Source organism: Dermacentor albipictus, chromosome 4 (genome assembly GCF_038994185.2).
Source record: "Dermacentor albipictus isolate Rhodes 1998 colony chromosome 4, USDA_Dalb.pri_finalv2, whole genome shotgun sequence".
Taxonomy (NCBI): domain Eukaryota; kingdom Metazoa; phylum Arthropoda; class Arachnida; order Ixodida; family Ixodidae; genus Dermacentor; species Dermacentor albipictus.
The window spans coordinates 72,227,142-72,246,559 of NC_091824.1; the positions used below are offsets into that span (position 1 = coordinate 72,227,142).

The 19,418-nt window shown below is 43.8% G+C and overlaps 2 protein-coding genes and 1 long non-coding RNA gene across 7 annotated transcripts in view; 1 reads left to right on the forward strand and 2 right to left on the reverse strand.

The window, feature by feature from the left end:
• Positions 1–2,544, reverse strand: part of LOC135902065 (uncharacterized) — a 56,147-nt gene extending 53,603 nt beyond the window's left edge. Inside the window, exons 1-2 of one of the 2 annotated variants that reach the window (XM_065431966.2) lie at positions 2,504–2,544; positions 2,082–2,301 (exon numbers count right to left, since the gene is read on the reverse strand). The gene's annotated coding sequence lies outside the window, so the exon portion shown is untranslated. The remainder of the gene's footprint in view (positions 1–2,081; positions 2,302–2,503) is intronic. The other variant, XM_070537073.1, reaches the window with a different exon arrangement.
• Positions 1–19,418, forward strand: part of LOC135902070 (uncharacterized) — a 750,038-nt gene that overhangs the window by 676,921 nt on the left and 53,699 nt on the right. The window lies entirely within an intron of this gene.
• The window catches only part of LOC135902066 (uncharacterized), an 87,554-nt gene continuing 85,673 nt past the window's right edge, over positions 17,538–19,418 (reverse strand). For all 4 annotated transcript variants that reach the window (XM_065431970.2, XM_070537074.1, XM_065431969.2 and 1 more), the window contains one exon: positions 17,538–17,821. In XM_065431970.2, the coding sequence (XP_065288042.1) occupies positions 17,663–17,821 (159 nt within the window). In that variant the 3' untranslated portion in view covers positions 17,538–17,662. The remainder of the gene's footprint in view (positions 17,822–19,418) is intronic.

Below are 19,418 nucleotides of genomic sequence, written 5' to 3' on the forward strand. Positions count from 1 at the left end.
TGCAGGAGTAAAAACAGAAGTTTGAAGGCGCGTTGCTAGCCGGCTCTACAATCCTTTAGCCAATAGCTTAAAGGAGTCCTGCATTTCCTGTGAGGTATAGACGATTGAGTCTCCATTAACGTTCTTTGGGAGTCTGTTTCTAAAACGAAGGTAATTAAATGAAGCACGTTTGTTTTTGGATTTAGAGAGATAATCGAAATGGTTTTTATCGTGCTCATCTTTTCAGTGTTTAAAAGTAAGTTTGAAGGTTGCTGAAATAAATTAATAATCTATACAATTTTGTGGGTTCTAATTATGTAGAAGTTTTTCCAAGCAGCTTTCCTTCATCGACAAACTCGCGTGCACTCACTGTTCCACCAAGGACTAGATGGGGAGCGCTTAGCTGTCTGAATTACAAATTCAGACGTTTGTCGGGACATCTTTAACGCTGAACAAATATTCCAGTCAATTTCTTCCTCATTACTATTTGTTAATGATGCAATAGTGGAGCGCAAGCAGTCTTTATATTTTTTGTATTTCAGAAATATTCTGCCTTCTCGTTCAACAGATGTTAAAGGGCATGCAATTTCAAAGTATTCCGGGGATGATCCCTGTTTGTACCAAAATCAATCGTAGTCCAAGATGTCACGGCGACACAATTGTGCTAGAAAACTTCAAATCTAACACTGAGCGAGATTGCCCACGGAGAAATGTTGGTCGTCTGACATTAAGCCATAAAAGATCTTTATCTACGGTCCAATCCCATAGACGCCTCCTAAATGCACCTGTTTCGTAATCGCATGACACGCGGTGCACGTTGAAGTGAATGAACGGTAGCCTGGGATGCTAAGGTGCACTGCCAAAATTTTACATTCTGGCGACAACAACCTGAAAGCTATTTTCGCGTTATGACAGAATTTAAATGTTAACAAAATCATTAAACCACCTCCAAGTGAAAGGCTATCTAGTCGAAAAGATTGAAAATCTTTAAAATGAAACTTTTTCTCAGGAGTAAGCGAGGTTTCTTGTAAGGCAATGACGTCAGGATGAAGTTGAGTTGTTAAGTAATTTAAGCCTGTTGAAGCAGAGAACAAGGAACGACAGTTCCATTGGTATTCTAATTGGTATTCAGCGACTACCATCGCAATGAACATTCTTCGATTACAGAACGTAAAATCGGACTGCCGTTATTTTTTTTTGCTATATGGACAAAAAGAAGTTACTGGAGACCCAGTTCGCTTTTGCGACCTTGTATCATGACCCGTTTTCAAGTCGACCTGCGAGTCTGACTGATGCGAAGAACAAGGATCGGATCTTGCAAATGTTGGATCCGATGTGGTACTCGGCGCTAGGACTGAACTGGCTACCCGTTCTGCAACATAACAATTGATTTGGTGATTGGTGAGGCAGCTGTTTTCAACAGCTGTGCCATATGCGCAGTACACACTTCTAAAATACAATCGTTAACACTTGTGACAATATGTTGCATAGCTTTGTCATTGCTTTTTTTACTGCTGATTCAATGAGCTTAGGCAAGTTGTCTTCATGCAAAGTAGATTGCCTCGCAGTGACGCCAGCGTATCCAAAGGCCCTTTCCTCGACTACTACAATAGCTTCTCGCCTCGAACATCGTCACTTGTCAATTATCTCGAGTAACTGTATTTCGTTAGCTCTAGCCGAGCAGTTTCTGTAGTCAACCTCATGGTTTCCTTCACACAGGCAGCACATTTCGGCTTCAGCTGTGCATTCACTGGGGGAATGATCGTCACCACAGGCGCGACAGATCCGTCTGATTTGCAGCCTCTAGCACTATGGGCAAAACGCCAACAGTTCCGACACTGAAGTGGACGGGAAGCAAGAGGTTCCACTCTAAAAATATGCGGCCACACATTTATTTCAGATGGGCAGGACGTGCCAGCAAACGTAGCAATAACCGATTCTGGAGCAACGTTTTCCCCGTTTACGAGTTGGTTACGTTGGTAAACAGCTATGACGCCAGCATCAGACAGTTTCTCCAGAGTCTCAGATGGCCTCACTCGAGAGTCTACGCCCCGCACAATGCCCTGAAATTATGATAGATCAGGAGGAATAGACGCACTCACCGGGACAGGCGCGAAAGCCTTGCACTTTAGGAGGTCTGCAGTACAGGTCCAATCTGATGACCTACAGACTATCCCACATCTTGCAAAGTGTCGGACATCGCTTATCATCTGGAAATGATGCGTTATGTCTTGGAGCTCGGCCTGAACAGCTTTTGGGTAGTTCAGCCGGATGAATCCACCGTTCGAGGGCACCAGCGAGACAGGGAAGCTACTAAGACCGCTGCGGAAGAAAGATTGCAAAGGCAAATCATCAGGAGAAACGGAGGCTGACCAAGGGCTGGGCCCTTGCCCAGGAGAGTTTTAGACATCAGTGCTGCTTTAATGAGGAAACAAGTCCTACGAAAATGAGATAAGTAACATATTTAGGTGAAATCTACCCAAAACTCAGCTATACCACCAGACAAGTTTTTGTTTGGGCTCACCGGCGCGGAGAACCGAACGCTAGATCGAACGCCGAGGACGGGCAGCCGACACTGGAGCTCCTTCTTCTACTTCGTTCCTTCATAGCTACTGCTAAAAATTATTCATCTACTTCATCCACCAAATTATGGAAACAGGAGAAGAAGATGAAGGAGTCCCGACTCCGATATTTCTGGCTAATCTGCATCTATAGCACTTACAGCATCTTCGAGTTCAAAAGTTTTGACAATATTTTTGGCAATGGTACTTCCGCATTTACGGAAAGTACACTTGCTTTATAACCGGCGTTTCGTGTATTGCACTTGAATCAAATGGCTGATTCACTCGCACGAGTCTTGGCCAATCCGTGTGAGTGGGTAAGCGCCAAACTCAAGGACACCATCATCATCATTAGCACGAGCATCCTTCAATCGCTCTGTCATATCTGTTTCGCCGACAACAGCTTATGAAACCACGGCTAGGCAGAGGAATTTATACATCTGGCAAAACTCCACAATGATTATAGTAAAATCGGCTTCTGAATTGCGCCAGCTTTCCTTCCCGTGGCATAACAATGGGTGTTCGTATAGGTAATTTGATGATTCCTGCACAAAACTGGCGATGCTGTATTGCGCCTCTAAATTTTTACTTACACAAGTCTGGTCTCGCTGTGTGTTCTCTATGTTCTTTTTGTAATGCATCTGAATGTATTGAGCCGTTTTTTCTCTCGTGCGCCAATCTTTAGGACAAAGTAAACTGAATTTTAATTTAGACAACTTCGACTTTCCTAGATAATACCAGCCATTCTTTATTTTGGGGCGACTTCACTTGTATCCAACAATATGGATGCTTTCGTAGCAGAATACAATTTTATTAGAGAAACAAAAAAGAGTATTTTGCTGAATTTCTTAAGGTTATAATTATTGCTATTATTTAACTTCTATATATCGAATTATTTCATCTCAAATTTCTTGACAGCCCATTTAAATCGAATTTGTAAGGCATAATTTTCTGATCCGCTCTCGGCTATGAAATGTCTTTTAAAAAATCAGTTAAACATGCTTCAAACCGCCGGCTTTTGGGGCAATACTCGGTAGAGGGTATGAGGCAGTACTTAGGTTTCAAGACAAGTAATTGAGCGCGCAGTGGCTGCCTCCTCTGCTTGGGTGAGGTCTCTGACCCTGATCGATGTGCTACTTCAGAGTTTACCATAAAGGCGTATGAATGACTGCTATCGTCATGCCTCTAACTGGTCCTTCCGCGTCTGTCTATACTGCGTTGCTGCCATTATTTTATTGTTTTAGAGCGCAGCTCTTTGGCGTCCGTTCCTGGGTTTCGCGTCGTCGTCGTCGTCGGCGTCGTCGTTGTCGGCGTCGTCGTTGTCGGCGTTGTCGTCGGCCTCGTAACCAGCTCGCCGACGAATCTGCTCCGCTGCCACCGCGCATGCGCGCTGTCGGCTCTCCGGGCGAGGGAGGATGATGGAAGGGAGGAGGAGAGACTGTGGAGGAGGGCTGGCTACACAAATGGCTCTTTGGCGTCCGTTCCTGGGTTTCGCGTCGTCGTCGGCCTCGTAACCAGCTCGCCGACGAATCTGCTCCGCCGCCGCGCATGCGCGCTGTCGGCTCTCCGGGCGAGGGAGGATGATGGAAGGGAGGAGGAGAGACTGTGGAGGAGGGCTGGCTACACAAATGGCTCTTTGGCGTCCGTTCCTGGGTTTCGCGTCGGCGTTGTCGTCGGCCTCGTAACCAGCTCCGCCCCCCTTTCATCCCCCCAGCGCTAGCAGCGACCGACTGATACCGCTTTCGTGAGTCCGCTACCGCACTCACGAAAGACGTCGTGCACTTCCTGCAACTCGCATTAACCGTCCATCGATCCACACCGATGTTAGTAGTGGGGGACTTTAATGTTGACACAAAGACAAACAGCAATTTCCTAACACTTATGCGGGAGAACATCCCGTTCCTCTCGCTCGTAACGCGTCCCACGGCTGTGACAACCTCGCGAGGCACTTGTATAGATCTCGTCTTTCAGAATCCAGCATTGGTGTACCAAGTCGAACATATATCAGTCTATTTCTCCGACCACAAAGCTTCCTTCATGACTGTCAAGAACTGTTAGTGGAGTCTTTGTTAAAGGAATACGTGTGAAAAATAAAAAAAAAATTCTGTGATAGCGCATACATGTGTTGCTCGATTTCTTTGCCTCAATCTATCGAAAAGGTGAAACAGCTTATTTGCTGCGCTCAAATTTCGCATTAGGAAGTAACGTAATCGTCGGTAATTTTTTCTATGACGAGCAAGAATCATATGGACAACAGCACATCAGTCTGTACAGGGCAACGAAGGTGCGCAAGCCGACGCCCGAGCTCCCCAGCACACCGGACGAGCATTACCGAAACCTGCTGCCAACATTGGCTGAAATTCGACAACACCACAGGCTGTGGGAAAGGGACTACACGCCACCGTCTAAAGAGCTAGACAAGGAACAAGAAGTAAAGCAAGAAAAGAATACAGATAAACGCGTACTCCAACCCAAAAAGAGTGCACGGAATTTACCAACAACACTGAGCCAAAATGCGCACGTGGAGGCGGACCTATACCCCATTTTATGGGTCTGTCAAAACAACACAGAAGTAGAAAAATTGGGAGATTGTACTATAGAGCTGTGGAAGGAAGTGTTGTCCGGCGTAGACCCGAAAGCCCAGCAAGCGCTAACCAAGAGGGCGACAGTGGTTGCAAGAGCCATGGGACTCCCAGAATATATGCAGACGGGCCACCAATATTTAAGGAAAATAACGTGATATCACAGTGATCAGTCCAGTAATAATCGTTTATTTTCCCGCCTATTACGTATGGGTCAGGAACAAAGATAGAATTCGCTTAGGCAGATAACTAACCAGTGCTAGGGAACAAGGAATCGAGACTGAAAGATAAGGAGGAAGAAATATTTCCACACTAGGCACGCAGAAGCCAAGCGGCCTTCGTCTTATATTTCTCCTCAACTGGTCATGCAGGCTTGGTGCATGTCAAGAAAACCGGCAGCCCTTTTGTGGCTCTCCACCTTGTAGAGTCACCATGCCGCGGTCCTATAATCTTCTATAGTGTAAAGATACAGTAACTTCTAGGATCATATATTCAGTAAAAGTACACGAACCTCATTTGCTTAAACCTGTATTAGGGTCAAGTATCTTATGTTCGTATAATGGGCAAGCGTACAAGACGTGTTCTAAACTAGTTTTTGCGAGACATGCTCATCCGTGATACGGAGATGGAGTTAGAATCGTGTGCTGTGGAGATCGACGTCGACTGGGTACCAAGCAACTTGTGCCGCCCCATGTCAAGTTGCTCATCGTCTTCAATGATTGTCACCAGATGGACTGTGATGGGCTTGACACTATACCGAGTTTTATGGGTGGCTCTCACACGGAGCAATGGTTTGTTGTAAGTATAGGATCACCTCCAGCAAGCAACAGTTCTCCTTTTCCTTTTTCTCTTCCTCATCTTCATCATCGTTATCATCATCTTCATTAGCATCATCTGCAGGCTCATCATCATCTGTGTTACAATTGAAATCACCTGACAATCAAATTAGGAAGGAACAGGCGTTCGTAAAAACTAATTATATGCCCCCTTTGCCAAGCTGGATGCTCTCCAAACTAGTTTTCGTTACTTTCAGCTTAGAATTAACTCAAAAAAAAATCTTTCTTTGCCACTAAGTTTACAGTTATGAATTTTAAAGCCTTGCGCTTCTGAATATTCACTTCATCTTTAGCACGGTGCTAATGTTCCCAGTATGCCCCGATTCTCGTTTATGAGAATTGTGTGCGTCGAGGATTGTATATTATTTGATTTACTTTGTGTGTAGATTGTCTTTTATGCTTTTTTTTTTCTCTGCAGTGCTTTAGTAAAGGCATGTCCGGTGCATCAGCCGACAACATAGGTGAACGAGTAACCGTGAACATATTAACTAGGCAGCATGCACTCTACATTCACAATGTTGTCCATGGGAGGATGTTCATTTTTTGAGAACGCAGACACCTCATAAATGGAAGGTATTCTACGATGCCCAATCACGCTACAGGCGTTAAAATGTGTGTTAAAGAAAGGACCATACCACCTTCTCGTGCTGGATATCGCCGAACGTTTTTCAAGGCCCGCGCCACCCGTGGAGAAAAGTCGCAGAGTCTCATCCAGGGATGCGCACTGATTCTGTAAGATGTCTGCCCTACCAACAAAACCATAGAGACGGATCTACAGACAGGCAAGATGGATAGCAGGCTAGCCCACCTTCTCGGGGCTAAGCAATATCTTCTCGAGAGGTGTAAAAGCCAACGCTTGAATAGCAAGCACAGAAAAAAAGATAGCCGAGATCAACAAGCAGATCGACGAGGACTGCCAAGCTGTCTAGGCAGCAATGGGACGAAATTGGCAAATTCATTGACGGACAGATGCGCACGGGAGGAAAGTGGAATCTTCTCAAACACATGCTGGACGACTCCGGCACCAACTCAAACCAGAGAATTGTCCTCGATAAAGCGCCCCACGAACCCAAGAAGTCGTCTTCGGAAGAAGACGTGCTGCAGATGCTCGTTAAGAAGTATCTGCTGCTCAAAACTGTGGCCAATGAGGTGGTATACCAAGTATACAAAGGAAAGCTGAACTCAGCGCTAGACGAGCCTATAAAATTCAGTGAAATGCGCCACGCCTTACACGATTTCTATGGTAGGTGAGCACCCCGTCCGGATCACATTAACAACAAGACTCTCAGGAACCTAGAGGACACATCGATCGAGTTTCTCACAGATGAGATAAATCGCATTTGGGAGGAAGGACTTGTACTGGAACAATGGAAGCTGGCGAGAGTCATACTAATCCCAAAGCCCGGTATACCGCTTAGCTTGAACGATCTCCGCCCCATCTCACTGACATCATGTGTTGGGAAGGTGGCCGAGCAGGCCATATATAACAGAATTACCGAGTATATCGAGACCAACGACCTTTTCCCTCACAACATGATAGGCCAGGCCGCGCCACCCAGGACGCCTTGAAGCTTATCAAGATTGAAATACGTGAGCGCTGCACTGGGGGCACGAGAGCCATCTTTGGTGTGGACCTGGAGAATGCCTTTGATAACATCTGTCATGAGGTCGTTCTCGACGCCATCTCCAAACTCGACCTAGGCTTGTCCTTCCATGCCTTCGTCAGGTGTTTCTTGAGCAAACAATACGCCATCCTCAAGGCTCGAAATAAGGAACCGGAGAAAATGAAGTTGAGCAGATCAGGCATCCCCCAGGGGACAGCCATCTCACCGCTCCTCTTCAACATAGCACTGGTCGAATTTTCGAAATGCCTAGGCAAGGTCCCGGTCATTGGTCACACAGTCTACGGCGATGCCATCACGGTGTGGTGCGCGGTCAGCAGTAAGGGACATGTCGAAGCCATCTCTAGAAAGCTGTCGACACTGCCGAGCGATTTCTAACAGACACGGGACTCTGGTTCTCCCCAAAGAAATCGGAGCTCCTTCTCAACAGCCCAAATAGAAAGGGCCGCAAGCCACAGAACCTGATACCCTCCACTGAATTCGACAATAACATCTTCACGAAGTGCGGATATCCGACTCCCAAAGTCGCGTTCATACGAATCTTGGGAGTTACACTCGGAGAGGCAGGCAAAAATATTATCACCATTCACAAACTAGCAAAGCAGACGGATAGCGCCATCGGGTTAATCAAGCGGGTAGCTAAAACAAGGAGAGGCCTGAACGAAGAGAATCTGATAAGGCTAGTCCACGCTTTCTTGCTATGCCATTTCACGAAGGTAGTGGCCCTGCCCGTATGGAAGAGGGCCGAGCGAGACAAGCTAAATGCCGTGATAAGGAGGGGGATCAAGAGTGCACTCGGACTACCAATACACACGCACCGACCGACTCCTGCAGTTGGGTACTCATAATTCCCTGGTAGGAATTGCAGAAGCACAAGAAAGGCCGCAGATTCTCAGACTCTCCGGCACCAGGGCAGGCACACGACTCCTAACTGAGATGGGCGTCCCCCTGCCCACTGTCGAGGACGCCTACCAGGGCCTTACGAAAGAGTAGAAAGATAACATCATCATCGTATCACCCACCTCGCGCAATATGCATCCCCATCGCAACGTAGAAAGAAGGAAGGCCAGAGTGGTGGCGCTCTTACGCCGCACGACAAAACTCCCTGGCGGCAACTGCTTCGACGACGCAGCCCAGTATGGCAGCAGCAACAATTTCACGGTAGTATCGATCACCCACAGGGGTACGACCGTTAAGGCCGCTTCGGTACGAAGCACGTCGTCGCGTGCCACTGAGAAAGTGGCCATTGCCCTGGCCCTCTTGGACGAGAAACATGCCAAATCCTTAGCGACTCCAGGGAAGCGATCCGCGCCTTCAGCGTTGGGCCCGTGTGTAAAGAAGCCTGTCGCATCTTAGGTGGCAAAGACTTCGCCACCCACACTCTCACGTGGTTCCCCGCTCACATGCGATGCGTCACGGGACGCCCCACAAATCTCAACGAGATGGCCCACTCCAATGCGCCAGGTCCCGCTTTTCGCGACCATGGAGAACTCCACCGCCGGCCCGCAGTGGTGGAGAACAGAGATCAACCGTCCACATACAATGAAATCACGCAGCACTTTTACCTCAGCAGGAGAGACTTTCTTCTTCCTCACAAAAAGTTAAATAGGGCGCAGGCATTGAAGCTCAGATTATTGCAAACCGGCTCGTATCTCAGCCCGGCTTTATTCAACAAGATTTATCCCGAAACTTACCCCACTAGTTCCTGCAGGCACTGCAATAACTTTGCTAGCCTAGACCATATGCTCTGGCGTTGCCTCTCGTTACGAGGCACCGTGCAAATCAATGAAGACTAGTGGCTCTTCGCTATCAAGAGCCCCGATGCCAGGTCGCAGCTATGGGCTGTCCAGAGGGCCCAAAATGCGGCGGTCGGGCATCGCCTGGCTGCCCCAAAGTGGGAGTGACCCGCAGCGCGCTAAGTCGCGTACCTCAGGTCCGTCATTAAAGTTTTGCATCCATCCATCCATCACAGTTCCGAGTTAAGTGGCCATGTGATCACTTTTCAATGGGTGTCTAGTCATTGTAGTGCGATTGGCAATGAACTCTCTGACAGTGAGGCAGGATCGGCGTTCTCTTCCGCTGATGAAGTACCGATTGCCTACTCGCGACCTGACACCAACTCTGTGATCAAGGCACTCACGAAGGACCCTATAGAAGCGTACACAACTCACGATGACATTCACAGACGCCTACAACACGAACACGTAAGAATGAAAACCACTAGATTATGTTCCACCTCTTCTTTTTGGTCTTCTGTACATTCATGAGCCTATAAGTTACAGCTTGGTTTCTTTTTCTTACAAGGAAGCTGATCTGCGACTAGAAGTACTCGAAAGTGTTCTACGCTTGCAAATATACGAGTATGTGGGCTATATAGGGTCTGCATAAAATATGTATGTGTTTTTTTTCTCACTGATTCGCCGCGGCGTATGCGGCTCTCAAAAGTTCCTGGTTGCCATGTGGTAATACATTGCCTCAAAACTTTCCGAAGTAGTGCCATGCCAATGAATTTGAAGCATTTTCAGGCTTGAACTTGGTTATTTTTTCGCACTTTTAATATTTAAGTATGTATGCGCTGGCGATGCTTTCTTTCATGACATTTGTTTGTGGGTAGTCATTTTCAAACTTCTAAGGAATAGCCTTGTTAAGCGTGTGACGCCTGGTGTGAGCAACTTTAGCGATAGAATAGTGCGGTAGTATAAGCCGAGAGTATCGCAGGTCATACAGAATGTCGTAGCATCTAGCATATTCATTTATTTATTTACAAATACTGCAGGCCCTATTCGGGCCCAAGCATATATATACCTGAATAAATACGGAACCTTACTATGACGCCGACTGCGACGAAAACTGCGAAAATTCGGTTGTAGTGTCCATATAATTGCAGTAAAAACATTTATTTCACCAGAGTATGAAAGCGTTAAGCCACCGCTATCTGCAACGTTCCCGAATGGCGAGGGCGAACTGCGCGTAACACAAAGTCCAGAGTACGTTATGTGTAGGTGTAATTCCATCAGAATTAAATTTCATTCGCTGGGATCGCAAGCAAACAAGAGGTGGTGGTGTGCTCATGGCGGTGAAAAAAGATTAAGTTGTTTCGCCTGTCAATATCCCTACATTTCTTGAGTGGGTTATTTCTCACCTAAATTTCATGGCGTAATAAGCGAAGTCTTGGCGATGTTTCCGAATTCAGTGGTAAATATTTTTCTTGATTTCAATTTTAACTGTCATAATTGGAACATATTTGATGGGAGGTTTACACTGCGCGAAAATACGAGGACAAGCGAAGGAAACCAACAACGATCACAGTGGTGCGTTGCCAATCCGCCAGCGTGCCAATCCCGTGTTCTGGCGGATTGCCTGAAGCGCTGGATTGTCTTCGCACAAGTTCGAGCGTTCTTTCTCCACCTCGTTCCTTCCTGGGGTCGTGCCCGAAGAATCACCAATGTATTGAAGTCAAAATGCTGGAGAAACGTTAGGATATACTCCGGCTGGCTTCTAGTGCTGCGTCAGAGCGATATAGACGCCTTCGTTGCGGCTGCGAGTCTCGCTGAACGTAACAAGCTAGTCGGCAACGCTGCGGACCTCTTATGACAACACGCCAGCTTGGCTCTTCCTCGGAAACGGAAAAAAAAAGCCCGTCTGGTAACACTGCCACTATTCTTGAAAACGCCGGTATGCCTGAAGAAATGCAGAAGATACATCAAGTAGGACCGAAGCTTTCGTTTGAGCCAGCACCCAAGCGTTCAGAGCTTCTCGCCATGGTGCGGCGAGTGGGCCAGCGGTTTCCTGAAAAGCAGCACAAGTGCGCGATTGGGCCGGAGTAGACCGTCTGCAACGCACCGTAAGCGGTCCACCAGCAAATAATATCTCCCTTAAAGAAGTGGTGAACTACCTCAAGGAAACTGATCTCGCACTAATACAGCCAGATAAAGAAGGTGGATTTGGCAGGACTACCTGTCACCGCCTTTGGAAGAACGGCCACCGAAGCTGTAAAGAAAAAGGATTTCAAGCTGACTGACTTCCTTCCAAAAAACAGAAACCTCTTGCAGTCAAGTTACTAAAGAGCATGCAGCTTGAGGCCTTAAACAAGGTAGTCGAAAAAGAAGTGACACATCATCTGGAAATCTTCACCGGTAAAACGCACAAACCGGACTGCCCCCTGCGAGCCATCGTTTCAGAGAAAGAAACGTGGCAACGAACAAAGTTTGGACTGCGCTGCGTGGTGTGCTGTGTTTTTCCTTCGCTTGTCCTCGTCTTTTCGCGCAGTTTAAGCCCCCCCTCATGTATGAACCAACTAGCCCTCAAAAACGTCCTACTAATTGCAACACTGTCTGTTCCAGCTTCACAAACTGAAGAACGTGAATCTTTTCACACACGTCTTCAGGTCTTATTTATTTTTTATTGATTTATTTATTTATTTATGCAATAAACACAGCACATTTACAGACATTACAGGTGGAAAATACAGAACACCAATCGCATTCATGTAACACGACTTAGAAAGGAACAATACAGTACGAATGGTAAGTACAATAGGCAAAGAGTTACACACACTATTTGCATGCAGAAAAAAAAGAAACGCAAGTAAAGTCGCATTGATCCAGCCAGGCATGAAGGAATCATTCGATATTACATCAACAACTGACGATGGTTGATGTAGCATCACAGAACCCATTACAGAACCCACGCGCTCTTCAGCCACGTCAGCAAATATCCTCGACTTCATTCTGACTAATGGCCCCGCCTCCTGTTCTCATATTACTCTTCTCCGTGGCTTGCCCACGCATACCATCTACACTGGTCAAATGACACAAACGCCAAATAAAAAGAAGTTACGTCTAAGTGCATGCCATGCTAGAAAAAAGCTAATTATGCAAGTGTCATTTCGGAGTTATCATTGTTTAGAGAGCAATTTTTAGAGGACCACATGTCACGACCACTTGAGGAAAACTGGTTCTTTGCAGGGTTTCGTTTTGTAGACTAATTGAGAGGTATATACCACTTATTACTATAAAATGCATCAACAACACACCATGGTTTAATAATCAAGTCAAAAGTATCAATAACAAGAAGAACCGTCTCTATCGAAACGCGGACAAAAAACAGGCAGTCTGTATCTTGGAAACGATACGAAAATGGAATCCTCAGTACCAATCCCGGCTTAAAACAACACGTCGGCATTTTTTCCTTCATCACTTGGCATTGATGCTTATCACTAATCCTCACAGGTTCTGGAGCATAATAAATCCAGTTTCCTATCCAGATGTTAGCGTCGCATATTCAGAGAGCGAGATAGTTGGCGAGATAATTTCGGTCTTCATGTGTGCGCAAAAAAAAAATAAATGACACGTTTTCCTCAGTGTTGGTCATGAAGATATTACTACGTGTACTTAGACGTGCTTCCTGATGTAGGCATGTCTGAAATAGTAAGAGATGAAGAAGGTATTTTTCTTCTTTGAGAACCCGATTAAAATTATCCTTTACGTGTGATCAGAATGGATTCAATCACAAGATTATTAAAAACAAAGCTGAAGGAGTATCACGTGTACTCTTCGCGATACTTTCCCATTCGTTGTCTAACTCGAGCATTTCAAACGATTGGCGAATGGCCAAGGTCTTTCCAGTCTTCAAGTGCAGCGAGGGTTCTTCACCACTCAACTTCAAGCCCATATCGTTAACAAGTACAACCTGCAAATTATTAGAACAGGTCGCACATTCATAGATGCTCAAATATTTCGAAGCGCACAACCTAATTTTTATGTATCGGCGTGTATTCCGCAAGGGATATTCACACGACACGCACATAGCTGGCTTTATTGTTGACCTGCACTCATACAGAGGTGCTAGTATTCAGATAGATGCAATATTGCTTCATTAAGCTAAGGCATTCTACCGTGTTCCATACCACTGTCTTCCAACTGAAGTAGAGAGGCATAACATTAATCTGCTTGTTATTGCATGGATTAACGATAACGACTTCGTATCTTATACAGGATGCAGTTCCCATCACAAGCAATTTTAGTCCTTTATGTGGCCAGGTGACGTCAAGTGTACCGCTAGGCAGCGTGTTTGGGCTGTTACTCCTTCGTATTTTCATTAACCATTTACCAGGCATCATTTCATTCAGTGTAAGACTTCCCGCAGAGGACTGCGTAATTCACCGTAACACTTATTCTCTAATTGTTGCAGATGCTCTTGAAACAGAGACCTTAACTCTGTAAGGTCTTGGTGCTGTACTATAGGTCAATGTAACTAAATTCCTCAAAGACTAAATTCATGTCTTCTACTAATCGAACTACTAGACTCCAAACGTCCTACGCATTAGGCGAAACTAACGTTGAGCTTGCCTCCAGTTATAAGTACCTAGAGCTCGTGTTCTGCAGCGATCTTAGGCGGAAAAGCCACATTGAAACCATTTTAGCATCTGTTAACCGCTGTCTAGGCCTCATCAAACGTATTCTGACACACGCCTCACCCCCCTTTGCGAAAGTAGCATGCACTACATTATTGTCACCAAAGGTTGAGTACGCGTTGGCCTTAAGGGACCTAGAAGAAGAGTATGTTATTAAAGATATTGAAACTGCAAAGTCGTGCTGTGAGGTTTATTTTTTCAGACTAGTCAGGAACATCTAGTGTCACACAGTGTAGACAGCGTGCTGAATTCAAGAATTTTCAGTTCGTCGACAAAATATCACCAATACCACTCTTTCAAAAACTTTATCAGCGCCCGTTACTTCACGATTTTTTTCATATCAAGTCCTCTATAATTCTTCATCGCGATCATCATTTAAAAGTAAAACGCGTTTTTTCATTCTTTCATACCACCCATTACAACCAAGTGGAATAAGCTGCGATCTCACATTGGAACAGAACTCGACTTCAATCAATTTTAGAAACTTGTCCGATTGGACCTGATGCCCTGAATGTTTATCAACCGTGCTCGTCCCCTTTTTATCGCTCTCCCTGTTTTAATTTGTCTTTTCTCCGTTTTTGTTACGTACAGTTAAAAAGAACTGTTTAGTGACAGTTCTGGGTCCCCTCTTGTTCAATCTGTATATCAATGACCTCGTAAATATTGAAAAATCAGCAAAATTTATCATATACGCCGATGACAGTAGCATACTATTTTCTGGGCCAAACATAAATGATCTAGTCCTTCAATGTAATAACACACTTTCAGAGCTATCCACATGGTCGAGTCTTAACGAAATAAAGATTAATCCTCTAAAAACCAAAATTATTATATTTCGTGCAAGGAGTAAAGTAGTTACACGGTTAAGCCCTATTGTATATGAAGGTCTGAACATAGCTGTAGTAAACGAACACAAGATACTCGGCGTTACGTTTTCCGCTCACCTTAGTTGGAACTCGCATGTGGAAGAACTATGTAGGAAACTGTCATCAACTACTGGAGCATTATCACGATGTCAACGCTTACTCCCCTCAAAGGTAAAACTTCAAGTGTATTACGCACTGTTCGCATCCTATATTAACTACTGTAGTCTAGTCTGGGCTACCACAACTAAACGGAACTTAAATAAAATCTTGCTTTTACAAAAAAAGATTCTTCGCCATGTTGCAAACATTTCCTACCTGGCTTCAACTGAAACGGTGTTTCAGGAATATGGCATCATACGGGTACAGCACTTATGCAAATTTCGGATTTTGCGATCCTTCTTCTTTTCAAACACTTATAAAGAATTCCTTGTAACTATATCAAACCTAACACCTAACTACCCTAATAGGCTTACGCGACATACCTTAACATGGTCTGTTCCTCGTTACCGGACCACCTACAACTCACAGGCACTCCACTTCAATTTACCATCTATTCTAAACGAATTTCCTGAACTAACCACTGCTAGACAACGGCAGCTATGTCAGTTCTTCACATCAATGTTGTAAATAGAGGTCGCATAGTTATCTTTGGAATGGCGTGCATGTGTCTTGTTTACGTGGCTTTTGCCCATCCTGTACTTATTGCATTTTTTTTTTGGTCCTGTCATCGTTGCGCGATGTCTGTTACAAGTGCTATTTTTACTCTTTATTGTTTGTGAAACCTGTTAAATAAACAGAATTTTATTTTTATTTACATTTTTTTTTCTTTTTTTTCCTTGTACAGTCAAAAGTCTTTAAACGATGATGTTTATTTTATGCTGTATAAAACAATTGATGTGAACCCTGCTGTAACTCTGTATGTTAACTTCAAGTGAGCCTTACGTAAACTTGTTACAGTATTGCTCACATGTTATAATTATGATTTATTATGCATATATGTGCTGTGAACGTCGGATGCTGCCAATGTAAGGGTCTTCAGGGACTCAGTCAAGCTGCCTAGAGCAGCTTTTAGCCCTGAAGACTATCCAGAATTTTCTGGTGAAATAAATTTTGATTGATTGATTGATTGATTGATTGATTGATTGATTGATTGATTGATTGATTGATTGATTGATTGAAACTTCAGTGTTTTGCATTGCATAACCATTGCATGGTTCTACATTGCAGAAAATGAAAGTAACACAAGTTGTGCTTACAATTTTTTTGGTGTGATTGCCTTTATTGTTTTCAGTTTTTCTTTTTACCGTGTATATTGTTGTAACCTGTTACGTGTTATCTTTGACGATGTTTCGAATCCCCCCTGCTTAATACCCTTCAACGGCGGGCCTTAAGGTAGAATAAATAAATAAATGAATAAATTAATTAATATATAAATAAACAAATAAATAAATAAATAAATGTGCAACTGCAGTTTACCGTTTGCCTCCTAATGCAGACTTTAGCAAATATTTAGAAAATTCCTGCAACAATATTGTCTTTAAAAGGACTAATTTAATTAGAGCAATTGCAAAATCTTTTTATGTCTAAATATTGTTTTCTTTGTTGAAAAATGTTAAGAAACCCGATCCCGGCTAATTTACATGTAGGCTTTAGCAAGCTAATACTTCAACGCTTGCCTAAAAGAAGGCATGTGGCATCACGTCAAAGAAAGTAACCATCCCAATTCTGTTCTGCTCCCCTACAATTCAGCAACCAAGCAATGCAGCCGCGCATTGTAATAGATTGTACTAGAAAATGGAAAAATAAAGTGTTCATTCATGCTGCTGATATGAGCGAAAAGAAATGCATACAGCACCAAGATGGGAAACTACGCGATAATCAGACAGCATGCCATACAACGCTGGACACCAACTTTAGCGCCGTGCAAGAAAGCAGCAAGAAATGAGAAATAGAAAGATGGCAAAAATAACAATGGCGCACCTAAAATCATATTGGATAGGCAGAATCTTGGCTATTGTTCATTTACTTATTTATTGCGATAGCAGTTATGTCGACACTCTAGGCGTATGTCTGACGTCGCCATCGGTGTCGCGGTGTTCTCTATGAAGTCCAATGTGCATAACATCCTCACCGCGCGCCGTATGCTGTGTGTTCGAGCGAAAGGGTGCGAGAGTGAGCCGACGATGGTGAGTCATTCTCGCGCGCGCAAAAGTGGAAAGCGGGGGAAAAGCGCGCCGTTTTCCGTCGCGTGAAAGGCACCGGCGGACGAAGGAAAATGCGACTTGTTTTGTTAACAGTGCATTATAGTGCTTACATGAGGCAATATGAACATTAAAAAAAAATCAAGTGGCCTACAAAGCATTTATGAACTCGGGATAGTTGTAGTTATTTAGATGAGTCCTATAGGAACTACCATGTGAGAAAATCTGACGAATCAACGGGTTTTGCGACAATGCAATAGTTTTGGAATAGAAACTATTAGAAGGTCTGTGAGTTATATGTATTATAGAATTTCCTGTCCCGTGTCTATTCCTTCAGCGAACTAATGAAAACAAAGGGCATTCGGCGCAGCTCGAAAGAAACCAGTCGCTCATTTTGATCTGACTTAATCGAAAAAGAAACAAAACATGGCGCAATTTAAAACAACTCGTCTATGTTACGGAAAACGGGTGGAAATACAAGATAAAAATCTTTATTCCTAGAGAGTGAAGGCGCGATATTTCGCATGATTTCCGATATGTAGTGGAGAACTGGATCTTATGCAAGTGAGTAGCTGAGTTGGTCAAATATTGATGCAGGTATCACTTGTTCTCGTCGATTACATTGCGGATCTCTAAGATTCGATTGTGTGCGCCGTTGCAGACGTCTGGAGCCAGGCCGTACGTCATGTTGTATAATACCCAGTTGATCACGTATTTATCGGTGAGATCGTAGCCTATCTTGCGGTATGTCTCCACCATCTGCAAAGAACGAAATACTACAAATTGATGTCGATCTTACGTGCAATTATCCCTAATGATTAAAAAACTTGCAATGATGATTGATGGCAAACAATGATTCCCTGTGATTTTCAAAATGGAAAAATTAGAGCTTTACGCAAAACATTATGACCTAAACAAATATATAAAAAATATTACTCACTGCACTCCAGAAATATGAAACCAGTTACGCAGGATAAATCATGACTCGATTAGGACATAACAGCATTCAACGCAGTACTGCTGGTAAGAAATAATAGCATTGCGCTAGAATACAGCTTGAAATATCAATCTCGCCAGCCAATACAATTTTTTTGCCGAAGACTTTACTGGAACAGACTCTTCTGACCGCTTAGTAACCGGCGCAGGTATCTGTCTGTTGCCCTTGTAATTGTCTTTCGCGTTTGAATTTAGATTAAGTTTATTTTATCGCAAATAATCATTACTTTCTATAGGCATTATTGCAAATGAACTTTTGTGTTATATTTCTTTCAGTATTCACGGCATCGATTTATTGCAGTAATTCTCCGCGTCATCTATGAGAACGGAAAGTTGTAGACGCCAGAGCGTGCCAAGCTTGAATAATCGCGTATGTTAGTAACGCAGCTAACCATAACGTGTATCGCTTTAACACTGTGCATTTATAAATGTTGTGTTGTTTAACAGTAAATAAATTTTAAGAAAGATGCCTGTGGTTTATAACAGTAATTTTCGAATTATTTTTCATCATTCCATCAGCCCATACCTTGCGCAAGAATTCAAATTGCATAATTAAGAAATGACATATATATGTACTAATGAAGTGTTTATTTAATTGCGTTAGCGCGCACATCGAAATTCAACTGCATATTGCAGTTAAACTGACGCCAGTTATCTCCCCAGGTCTGTTCACTTATTATATATTTTAAAGGCAGTACCAGCTTTAAGATGAGAACTGCCATACTTTCATTAGGTATTGCTATATCCTGACACTTATGTTTAAGTTAATATGCGTACTTATGCGTAAGCTCAAATGTAGGTGGGTCACTGATGAATTTGTATGTATCCAACGCATTAATGATCATTGTTGCACTGGTGTCCATTCGTTTCAAGTGCATATTATTTGCATTTGCAAACTCACAAGCTAGAATTCGTGGGTGACAATTTGTGCTGCAAATGAAGTATTTTAAATGGTAATTGCAAATACCCTGGCACATATTAAAATATTTTTTTGGATTTATGAAAAGATTTGCCTTGTGGACTAATTCAGCATAAGAAGCAGAGTTGTGCAAAATGCCCCGCGCGATTTTAAGAGCTTCTGCTAAGAGCAATAAAAAAACCTGTAATAAAGTTGAAGTTGAAGTTTATTTTTCTTCAAAGATCAGGTAGTTAGAAAAACAGGTAGTTAAAGAAATTTAGAAAAATCTGCACAATTTATTTCACGACTAATATCGACAATAATGCTATTGACATTGAAGCAGTGCGTAGGTGCACCATGCTCCAACCGCCAACACCCATCTTGTACAAGGCCGTGTATGCAGCCGGGCTGCTCTATCGCACTCGCCAGGGGATGCTGAGCCAACTAGGGGCGTCGCACCAA